The sequence below is a fragment of the Nothoprocta perdicaria genome, unplaced genomic scaffold (assembly GCF_003342845.1).
Source record: "Nothoprocta perdicaria isolate Ctin4 unplaced genomic scaffold, notPer1 scaffold_205, whole genome shotgun sequence".
NCBI classification, from domain to species: Eukaryota; Metazoa; Chordata; class Aves; order Tinamiformes; family Tinamidae; genus Nothoprocta; species Nothoprocta perdicaria.
In genome coordinates, this window is record NW_020455261.1 from 24024 (window position 1) to 36432 (window position 12409).

At 35.0% G+C, this 12409-nt stretch overlaps 1 protein-coding gene across 1 annotated transcript in view; it reads right to left on the minus strand.

Moving 5' to 3' along the window:
• Positions 1–238: 238 nt before the first annotated feature.
• The window catches only part of ERCC6L2 (ERCC excision repair 6 like 2), a 46891-nt gene continuing 34720 nt past the window's right edge, over positions 239–12409 (minus strand). Inside the window, exons 18-19 of the mRNA XM_026038244.1 lie at positions 3154–3320; positions 239–1331 (exon numbers count right to left, since the gene is read on the minus strand). Coding sequence (XP_025894029.1) covers positions 407–1331; positions 3154–3320 — 1092 coding nt within the window. The 3' untranslated portion in view covers positions 239–406. The remainder of the gene's footprint in view (positions 1332–3153; positions 3321–12409) is intronic.

The window sequence follows — 12409 nt, forward strand, 5'->3', positions numbered from 1 at the left end:
ACCCCCAAATTTTGTTTCTACGTTAAATTCAGTCAGGATGACTGAGGGTGGCCAGATATAAGTAAAGGGGAAAATCATGTAGTATTGCTAATAACTGCAGGAATAAGATCAGTATTTAAAACACAGCAGACTGCAATCAGAAGTTTTTTAAAAAGAGTTTAATTTAAAATTAGCACGTCATAGTTTACAAAACTACATTATACAGACAATGTAAAAAGTAAATTAGTGGTATCATAAATATAAAACTATCACTTTGTTTTAAATTCATGGAAGTATTGTATGCTTCACTGTGTTCTGCTTAAGTTATGGTTATTTAATATTTGTTCACCTAAAACAATCTTAGTGCAAATCCTGCAGAAAGCTTTCATTTCACTACATTGCAAGATGTAGCAGTAGAAGATTCATATTAATCATCTGGAGAGTATTTTTTCCAAATAAAGTTTTCATTCTTTTTCCAAAGAGAGTTTTCACACCCTTTTTTCTTTTCTGTCACCGAGAGAAGAGGTCTTCTTTCACATAGCTTCTCTATGGCTGCCGTGTCTCTCAGATTTCTGAGGCTTTCCTCATTCTGCTCATTCAACATGTCCCAGAAATCTTTTGGTCTCTCTTTTGATTTTTCTGCTTGCCCTGAAGGAAGTCTCTTCCGTAATTCTGTAGACCCATGTCCATCATTTCTGAAGAAGTCATTGAGAATAGAGGTATCTCCAAGTAATTCCACAAAAGAGTTTTTCTTACACGGCTGAGCTTTTCTCTCCCCATTTTCTGACTGAGACAGGCATCTTTTTCTTGGCGGCTGTGTTCCTTCTGAGTCCTGCTGTCCTTTACAGCTATTTACAGACAGCACCTCAATTATTTCTGATTTACTGCTTAATGAGCCAGATGCCATAAAATCCTTGAATGCCTGACTGTTTCCCCTCCTGATATGTTGAGCAGCAACAGTGGGTGATTGTTTACATTTTGTATTAACACACATATCTTCTATGCAGGAGTCATTGTGAAGTTGCTCTGCTTCTTCTTTATGCCTTTGCTGGCTGCATATTTCTGTAGTTTCACTCAGAAGATAATGCCTGGATGAGGAAGGCCTGGACGTAGATCCTCTAGAAGTAACAACATTTTTTTTTTTCCTGCAATGTCTTGTCCCTACCTCTTCCTCATCTGAGGTACGTGCTGATATTTCAGTAGCAAAGAAAGCCTCTGTCTCCGGATATTTGGAAATGTAAAATTCTTTCAACATTTTCTGCCGTGCTTCTGATGTAGCTTCTGCAATATGCTCTGCGAGTTCTTCTACTGATCCCATCCTGAAGTGGGATACCATTTCCTCAAATTGTGTCCTATATTATCAGGAAAGAAAAATACTTTTTTAAAAATAAAGAACAAAAAAGACTTGCAAACAACTCAATTCATTAACCTCACATATGCCAAAAAAGCAATCACTAAGAGTAATTTCCTTTAGAAGCAGGATTTATTACCAAAAAGAAGAAAGAGCAAGATTTGGTTTTAGAAAAGCTGAAGTAACTTACAAACTCCAAATTCTAGTGTGATTTCCTTAGTTTAAGAGCTGAGGATTCACTGACACTCAGTGCAAGGAAAAATTACTTGCCAAAGGCCTCCGATTTCACAATGTATTTAGCTACTGAAAAGAGGCATATAGATGGATAGCAGAGTGTTTTAGGGGGAAAAACAAAAGGAGTTAAACTCCTTTTAAGAACTTTTAAAACCAGAGCTGGATAAACACAATCTCAGCAAGCAGGGACTGTCCCCTCTGCCTATGGAGTTATCTATGGAATGTTTGCTTTCTGCCAAAAGGCCAAACTACAAATCAAGGAGGAGACAACCCTGAGGATAACTCATCTTCTGGGGGAAGGTGGAAGGAGGGAGGTGAGTTTATGTCCCCCTCCCAGAGACAGGGTATGAAGCTCCAAGTATCTCACAGAATGTGGCAATTGCAGACAGCGTCTCATGGATCTCTAACTGCACCAGCCTAGCCTGAGGCACCCAAGACTCACGTTCACTGTGTAGGGAACCAACATGCACTACACAGTCTGAGTTGTATCTGGAAGCAAACTGATTTGCTGAACACTTAAGAGCACTTAATTTGAAGTTAAACCTTTTGTTAGACATGGCTTTAAATTCCTGTAATAACATTCTCCGTCACTTTACTGCCTTTGAAAATTATCTCAATAAATCACCAATAGCTGTGGTTATATTTCTGAAAAACCTTAGCATGAAGGATTCTCCTCTACCTTCCCTTTAAATGTTCAAAATTTACAATGTTTGTAAGAGTAAATAACTCTAGCACTTCCATAACAGTTTGGGTAGTTAAAGGCAGATAGCTAACATGACAGAATATGAAAAATTACAGATATTACTTAAGACATCAGATCTCATATCGAGTAATTCCATAATCCCAAGACCAAATAAAAGAAAAAAAAAAAAAGTATATATATACACATACCCCCCCCAAATTCTACTTCTACAGAATTGCCCAATTAGCAGCAACTTTCTCCTTTCTGTTTCCACATCCAGTTCTGCTACTGCATTTCTATCTATGTACCAATGAATGTATCAATTTAGGTTTTAGATAGTAATAACAGTAATAGCTTAGGAAAAGAGAAAACGTGAGAAGTCTGAAAGATGATAATCCTTCTAAAAACACAATCAGAAAAATGACACATTAAAAGAAATATTAAAAATAAATACTGAGCTACCTGCTAAATAAGAAAGTTTTATTATTATTTATTTTTTAACAGTCTTTCAATGTCAGTGGTGAGATCTTGGCAAAGTCAGTAGCCAGTCAAAAGTTCACACTATAAAATTTCTTGTTTCTATGCAGTTTAGACATCAGTCTGTAGTACTGCATGATGCACATGCCATGAATCCTATGGTGATAACATCTGCATAGCTATGTAATGCATGACACATTGAATCAATGATAGAGGGATGTGTGGGTTCAGTTCATTTTGTTAATCAATTATAATATTCTTCGTACAGGGTAAGCTGAAGTTTCTCATTAGTTCTTGCCATAGTTATCAGTATTCTCTAAGTATGGCGGAAGCATAAATACAGAAAAAAAAAGAAGAAAAAAGCAACTGCTCAAAGGAAAGTTCTTTTTAATTTTAAACTTTTACTTCTCTTGCACCATGACAGTCTTACCTGCGGACTTCTTTGGGTGTTCTCCCAAACAAGAAGGTGGTTGAGCCTATTTTGTGTACTTTTTTGTTTTTCTGGGTTACAGGATGTGTAACAACCAACTGATGTTGATTGCTGTTCACCAACACATCTTCTCCAGCAATGTCATCTTCTGAGCTCTCTTCATTTTCCTAGTAAAAATAGATAATAAAAAACATTTTTTTTGACATAATGATGAGTTTTATATTGACTGCTTCTGCCAATCTCAGCTAGGGCCGAGTGGTTTGGGTACTAAGACACAGATTCAGAGCTCCAGCATAAATTCCCTGTTTGGACACAAACCCTGTTTGGGCACAAACTGCTTGAAACAATGAAGGCGAGTGTCAGCACCTCTTGTGCAACATGGGATATTTTTACTTCCAAAATATATTTTAGTTGTGAAGATAAATGAAAGATCTCAAAGTTCTGTAACACATTAATAGGTGAGTATACAAATACTTTGTACTGTGCAACAGGACTTAAATATCAGTTAGACGCTCCAAGTATTGTAGTAATGTAGAAAAAAATCTCTGCCAACAAGCTACAGACTTAAAAAAATATATAGTATCTTCCTGGATTCACAAAATACTTGAAATTAATAATTACAAGTGATCACAGTATTATTAAAAAAATACACTTAGAACAGAACATTTTTGCTAAGATGCTAATATATGAGTCGCTAATACCACCCACAAAAATGCATATTTAATCAGGGTTACAAAGATGTTTTTGAAAGAAATATTACAATGTTTACCTGTTAAAGAGCAACAACAAAGGTCAACTCTTTGTAATACTGATATTATTAAAACAAGCTAGAATTTAAATGTGATGTTTCTTAAACAAGACATACAAAAAATATAATTATAATTATTACAATTACCAATATAATTACAGTGGCTAGAGGAAATTGATGTTTAAATCTGATGAAAACGACTGTTACCAATTTAACATTTCATTAATAGCAAGCTTCCTGGACAAAAAATATGATCCTTCCTACACTTAAAATTTTTAATTCATATATTCTCTTAAATTCTCATAGACTTTGTCTCCTAAGAGGAAAGACAACAGGAACACAAAAATCAAAGAATGAGCATGAGAAAAACAGACATAAAGAAGAAACACTGACTATTTGCTTTTTATCTTTCTAAATGAGATGAAAGAAAAGAATTACTACTTAGTAACGCTCTCTGTCCTCTTATTAGCAATAATAAAGAGATGAAAACATAAACTGTGTTCACACTTTGTCATCCGACATTCAAACTTTGGTTTTTGATCTACGGCATTTCTCCCAATGTGTTTCTATTTGATCCATGTCCACCTCCTAATTTCCATGAGCTGTTCTCAATGTTCTTGAGCTTTAGGATCTCGCATCTGTTCTCAATCCACTACTTTGGCAACTAACTTAAACCTATCATACCGACAGAAATGCTAATGCTATGGGACCTACAGGCATACATTTTCACTTCTGTAAGATAAATGCATAACTCTAAACATTAAAATTTCACTGCACTATTAAAAAATAGACAACCTAAAATCAAGGTCTCATTTCAGATGAAAAAGCTCTTTATCTCTCAACTGGAATGATATGATGATCATAACAAGCTTAGGAATTAGCAGATGTTATCTGTGGCATATATAAATATTCTATAGTTATCTTGCTCATTCTGTATACATTTAAAGCATTTACAAGTATTGTTCTCTGGATATGCATGCCTAATACAAAACTTGGAAAATGTATTTTAAAAGAAAAAATATTGGTTTTAAAATAAGCTATTTTTAATTAAGATTTTTGAATAAATAGTATTTACAGCTTTCAGAGCTCAGTGTGAGTAATGGAGTAACATGAATGCTGTATAATTTATGCCATGAAAACACATTTTGTGTAGAATTCAAGCCTAACCATGTCAATGTCTGTCCTACAAGTATTTAAAACTCCCATACATGTGCATCCATCTACCTCTTAATAAACAAAACCAAAGTACATAAAGCAGCAATACTTTGGTTTATACATCTGTTCAAACACAGAAGATTAAAAATCTCTCTCCTTGGGAAAAAGCCAAATCTTGTAAACACACTGAAAGCCACAAAATTGCTTTTCTTTGTAGACAATCAGGATTACTGTAAAAATACTAATTATAAATAAATCTACAAACAGACCATTAGGTCCTGCAAGCACAAAACTTCAAAGTACATTGACCAACACTGGCAAACCCAGAACAACAGAAAAATACCACCACATATATACAGACACCTAGCTCTTCCTCTTCTGCCCAAATAAGCTGCTGAAAGCTTATTCCAAAACATAGAAAAAGTTGCTATAAACAGCTACCCCAAGAGCTGTAAGTGCAAGTACTAGTAAAAGCTCAAGGCCACTGAGAATTAAACAGCTCATTGCAGTTGTTTGGACTATTAATCATCGGTTAAATGGTGCCCAGTTAGGTTGGAGCACAACTGGCTCAGCTGAATTTGCGAGTATTTCTGAATATTTGAAGATTTGAAGCAATTCTCCCTCCCTCACACACACACACACACACACACACACACACGGATGATATATAAAGAGATTATATACACCTATATCTATACACATCCATACCTATATAGATATACTGGATTCAATAACAAACCCTTGTCAGCCAACCAAAAATACTTATTTCAGTTTTTCTTAAGGTGTTCTTCAAAGACCAATTTGAAGTCCATTACTCTGACACCTGGATGAGGCTCCATATCTTTCTTCTAGGGCTACTGCTTAGGTGAAAAGCTCTGTCTACATTCCAGCATTTTATTACTATGCTTTCTTTCACCATTTGACTTATTACTCTAAGGCTACTCTAATGACTTCCCTCTCATGCATTATTTCTCTTTCAGTGGTTGTCTTATAACTTACTGATTCAGGATCCACCTGACAGCAGCTTCCTTGCAGCAGCTTTCTATTTTCTCTTTCTCTGTCGCGAGCTTTGTCTACTATCCGCTCTACCTCAACACTTGATAACTTCTCCTACATCAAAACCCGTATTTACATTATAACAATGGCCTTATTCCTTTGAACTATCCTGTACATCATATGCATTCTTTCAAAATAGGAATTAAAGTAACAGAAAATGTCTGATCCTCCATATGGCTCAGTGCTTGCTCTTCTCATTCCTTGATTAAGAGACCCCGTGAGGTGCCTCTACAGCACCACAAATACAGGAGAAACAAAACAAGGTCTCACAGATGGAAAAAAAAACCCCAATAACACAAAAATCAGTGTTTAGAATAACCTGACTAGTGTTTCTGCATTACTGATAGCAGCATATTCAACAATCTTTTAATTTAATGGAAGGCTCTTTAGTAATAAATTTTGTGACCAAAAGTAATCATAAGTAGTAAGCTGTGCCTTTGGCAGTGCACTTTTTATCTTTACCTAGCTTATACTACAGTAAATTAATATACTGAAGTTAGTAACTGTGTTGCTGAAGTTTTTGAAAGAGCATCAGTTTAATAATAATAGACACTGCTATACTGTTTTTCAAATCATTATTGCTCCACTGGAAATAGATGAATTATTGGTAAATAAACATATCTCAGGATTGGCAAGAAAAATTGCCAATAAAAAAAGAAAATAATAAAAGTTAAAAAGTACTTTTGTTTGTTCGTTTTATTGTGTTGTCTATCTAAATCTTTGGCCAAATAACAAGTCTGGCTTTGCTTTATGGCTCAGCGACATAGCTACTGAAGAAAATACTAATCAGAATAAGAATTTAACAGAGAGGGGGAAAAATAATCAAAAAAAAAAAATCACACAAATGACAAGAATCCTTTCCTCTGGAATTAGAATTAAAATTCCACCCAGTACTGTATCAACAAGTGTACAATTTTCTCTTGCTTTCAAATACAATTATATGTAACATTTTCAAATACAATACTGTGGCCAAATTATTCTGAATAACAACTAAAATCACAGTACAGGAAACCAAAAGGATTCCTGCCAAATATCATACTAATATCATACTATCACACATACGGGATTGTACGTGTGAAAATATCTTTTATATATTACCTAGCACATCTTGTGATCAGTCTTCTGAATTTTTTATGATGTAGAGCTAAGGCTCTTGAAGCAAATATGAAATATGTCTTCATCAAAAAAAAAAACCTAACTATACTGAAGAGGGACTACATTTGCAGCAGACATTATGAAATTGCTACTCCTCAAATATTTAGAAAAAAAAAATGGAGCACAAACGAACTCATGAGTGTGGGTGACTAAATGAAGACAATACTTGAGATGATACCCAAGGATGATACTTGGTTTTCTAAGCTGTCTCAACTCTGTGGCAGTTTCTCAGCTCTTTAGGTATACAGGACACTGAATTTTCTTGAAAAGCCTGAATCTCAAGTTTAAGCCTGTTTGTCTAATTATCCCTCAGCCTTAACTGTACAGAGTTTCTCCCTCTCTCGCTGCCTGGACTACCCAAAGTATCACTGTGGTAGCACCTTTTTTTTTTTTTTAATTAGCAGAGATTGCTAAATACTGGTTGATCTTGCTTTAAAAATAAAATCCATACATTCAATCCATACATTCAAGCTTTATCTAGAGCTATCAGAGCTATAGAGCTATAAATCAGAAAATATCCATTTTCAGTTGGTTCTTAACTAAGCCAGAAATACCTTTCTGTCTACAGAGGATGCGGTATTGAACAAATGATGCACTTCAAAAAGGTGACTTACACATCTCACAGCTTCAAGTAAGCTTGAACACCATCATATTTTATAATGATTTCTAAAATGTCCATTATTTTTTTCCTTAGAATTTGAACCATCTTTGAGAAATGCTGTCTCCCTCAGATTTAGCCAGCCTATTGCTCAAATAAAACAGGACAGCAGAATAAGAATTAGATGTAATTGTGAAGATCATATTCACCACCTTAGCTGCACTGGAAAATGAAGCTATCTTTAAATTTCAACTGCTCTGGGAAAAGTGCATTTTATATTTGCAGTTGTTGAACTAGACAAAACTATTCAGGATGTCGACTATTGATACTGTGACAATAATCTAATATCTGGTAATACCATAGCAGAACAACAGCTAAAATATTTTTCAAGCTACAAAAACACAGTTACACCTGTCCTAAGTCATAATTACTTCTGTTTCACATCTCTCACAGTTTCACTTGTTCAACGGAGACCAAGGACAAACTGCTATAGTAGTAGAGAGCAGACTTAGGTCAACTGAGGATGGATTTCTCCTGTTCTGCACTACCTGCTGGGGCGCACTCTCTCTTCTCTAATTTGGCAACAGAACAAGCATTTCTCAGAAGCTTTTTCATGCTGTAATTTGACTTTTCAACAAAATGGATTCATAAAATATAGCATTTTTTCTGCGCCAAAAACCTGGATATAAATCAATATAGTTATCATACTGTTCAAAATGAGATAATCAGTCTGTCTGAGTTCAAGATCCAGCCAATTGCTTTTTTTCTGTCATAAGTCTGTAGACTGGCACCTATCTTCTACAGTCCTCTGACTTCTCCATCAAACAGAACTAAACTAAAATCCAGGCAGTTACACCATAAAGAAAATATAACTATATGCTTCACAAAATACCACATATAAACAACTCACCGCATTAGAAGAGAAAAAAAGAAGGAAAGAAAAAAGTAGTGAAAGACATCCTGAAATGGTTAATTCTTCTGTAAGCTGAAACAGTAAACTCAATAAAGCAGCATTACAGTCTGATCATTTGGGAACAATTATATTAAAGCTGAATAGCTTCTCCATCCCAAAAGAACAAGGAGAATGGAATGTTATCTCCCAAAAGTCTAGTCACTGTAAACAACTATCTAAGCTGGCTAAACCCAAAAGCTGTGCAAACACACTGCAATCAGAGTTAATATAACTGATCGAAAGTCTTTGTTTAAATAATCTACAAAATGTCTATTTAATACAAATACAGTACAGAGAAGTTCTAAAAACACAACCTTTGTATTTACAATATTATCAATGGCACTTAACCTGCACTGGAGATAAAAAGGCACATTTTTTTCTTGGCTGACAGCATGCTTACTTCTCTCGTTTACACCACATTGCAATAACATAAAGAAGGGTTTACCATTAATCCAGGTTTTACTACAAAGCGTCCAGTTATTTCTCTGCCAAACACTGGCAAGGGTGCCAAGTGTCTGTCATGCAATTCACAGGATTAAGTTTTCTTTTATTGTTTGATTCTTGTACCAAATTATAAAAATACAGATATAGTTTCCTAGAGCTGGTCACAGTCTATATTTTGGCCAGAACTCAGGCTGCAGAGGTTGAATATGACAGCTGGCAGGAAGCGGAGGGGAGAACACATCCTCCTCCTTTTCAGTCACCACATTTCTGTTGCCATAGTGACTAATCCTCCATTGAATGGCTGTCTTTGTACATTTCTTTTCAGTAAAACTTTAAGAAAACTTAAGTTAAAAACATGTAGTTGGCTTAAAAAAAATCCACATTTTCAACAGGTACAGTTTTTGTGGCTAATACATTTTCAGGTATTAAGAAGAGTAAATGAACTCCACTGTAGGATGTTACCAGCTTTGGGATGTCCTGCTCCCATTTTTGATTTTTTTCTGTGAAATTGTCAAGTCTTCTCTAAAGTTCCCTTTAAGTTCCAACAAGATCCCTGTTGAAAAAATACTTCTCAAATTCAGCTTTGCAGAAGCTAAAGAAAGCCTCTTCCAGACTTAGGTAAAATATTTCTCATAGGTTGTTTGTGCCAATTAACATAGAAATTAATTAGGAATTAATTACCGAATGCTGACGTTTAATTCAGAACAGACTAGAAACATAAGACGAGAATGTTTCATCTTAGCTCTGGGAGGCCTCCATTTATTATGGAAAGCCAAGAAAATCTTTACAAATGACAAAGAAAGTTATCAAAAATCAAAATGTCATAAATTCTTGCACTAAAAAAAAAAAAGAAAAAAAAATCTGCTTTGTAATTTAGCCACCAAGAAGAAAAACAAAAAAAAAGGACTGAAAATACTTAGGAGGTGACTAAGACCTTACAGAAGATGTCAATACTTTCTTTTTCTTTTCCCCAAAATTCATAATAGAGGAAGATTTTTTAAATTTTATAAATGTGTCTCATGACTCTATGCAAAAAAGAACTCTATGTTCTTTTCTGCCCTGGAAGTTTTACCGCAGCTTTAGCGGGCCACCCTACCCCAGTCTGAGGGGTTACTGTATGTTTTCCTCGTCCTCTGTCAGAGCTTTACTTTGAACACTCTCCTTCATTCGGTCACCAAACTAGCCAGCTATCAAAGCAAATAACTTTTTTCTAACAAGTGCTGATAGTCTTCTATTAGTTTCATGAAACAGCTACCAACTTGTAACGATGTATTTTCACACAGGTGCCAAGTACTTGACCTAAAATAAAGATGCAGAAAAAAATATGACTCAACATAATTAAATTGTGAAAACAACACAAAATGGAGGAGAGAGTCATTTACTACACCAGATGTATATTTGAATATAATCTTCTTCACTGAAACCTTCACAAAAGAAGGTTCAAAAAACCCCTTTCAAGAACAACCTTCCACGGAGCGCCTGACATAGCGTGTTTTACAACCACATGAGTAAGGAGGCAGCAGGGGTGAGCTCTGGATGGTTTTCCTAGAGAAGCTGTGTCCTGCAGGAAGTCGCACACATTTTCCATCTTCAGGTGTTCACAACACTGACACCTGGTGCGATTCCCATACACAGCACTGTGCTGGAACCATATTTTTTGCCTCCACATTTCAACTTACTATGAAAGGCTACAAATGGCCCATATTTTTGTCTCTACACTTGAAATTTGCTATGAAACGTTATAAATAGCCAAAAATCTTTGTTCCCTGGGACATTTCTTGACTGCTTTCCAAAACGTTCAACACATTTTTATAACTACACTGAATGGCTTCGGAGGAGAGGTTGATTGAGATGTAGTATTTGTCAGTAATGCAATATAATCTGTATCTCCAAAATATCTTCAGGAACAGCTGTTTGCCACATCTCTGCACAGAAAAAAAATGATTGGCCTTCAATTGATTATTAAGGCTCTTAAACATCTCTAACCATAGATGCTTAACATTCTTTCCACACAAACTGCATTAACAGAAACACAGCAGCAGGAGATAGGGGCTCATTTGGCAGGAGATCATCATGCAACAATACATTCCGTTCTTCTCTCTCTTCAAAATCTACATTGATCTAACACTGCTACTTGTGGTTGATTGATTATGCTGTTTAATTCTCTTCTCACTCTAGATTCCTATGTAATCAGAAACCACAAATGTTCTACTTAATCTTCAATCAAAATTTGTAGAAAAAACAGTATTTTCCCCAATTTAAAACGTAGCCACTTCAACTGGACATATTGTATTCAGTGCTCATCTCTTTTTGAGCATATCAATTTCACAAAAGATACATTACAACTTTATCAAGAGCCATATTATAGAAATACTGCCAAGCCAAACAGGAAAATGGAGATGACACTGATGTACTGAAGAGTATAAAAGATTATCTTACTTCTGGTCCAGAGAGACTTGCTTATGAACTGAAAGGAAAATATCTTTTTGATCATTTCTATTTATACAGTTCATGTACAAGATACTGAAAACAGGGCATAAGTAAAACATATTAGAGCACTGTCTGGGAAATTCCATAATACTAATAAATAAAGGTACAACACAATTTATATATGATTAAGAATTAGACCAGGAAAGCAAAGGGAGGGAGAGGGAGGGAGGATAGAAATGGATACACATCAGCACTTGAAGACAACCTGTTGGAACTGTGAAGCTGTAAATTAATATCAATGAGAAAATTCAGTTTTCTGGCAAAAACTATGATTTTCTCTCAAGATCTATCAGGTTGCGAATAACACTGCAAGATTTAATAATACCTTTCTAGATCCTTGAAATATTTAAGAAATTTTTTTTACTATCAGTTATATTCTTAATATTACATATGATGTAATTTTAACCCGTTGAAAGTCCTGATGATTACACCTCTTTTGAAAGTGGCAATTTCTTCATGATAATACACTGAATTGCACTGATAATGAGTAAGGTACCTGAAACTCAAAGCAAGTGAATAATGACCAACAAAAGCTGACAATCATAAGAGTTATAACGTTTTTTATGTAAAAAGTGTTTTTTACATAATGTCTTTTGTAACAAAGATAAAAGAGGAAAATAACAGCAGTAACATTCTAAGCAGATCATTTTTCAAAGTT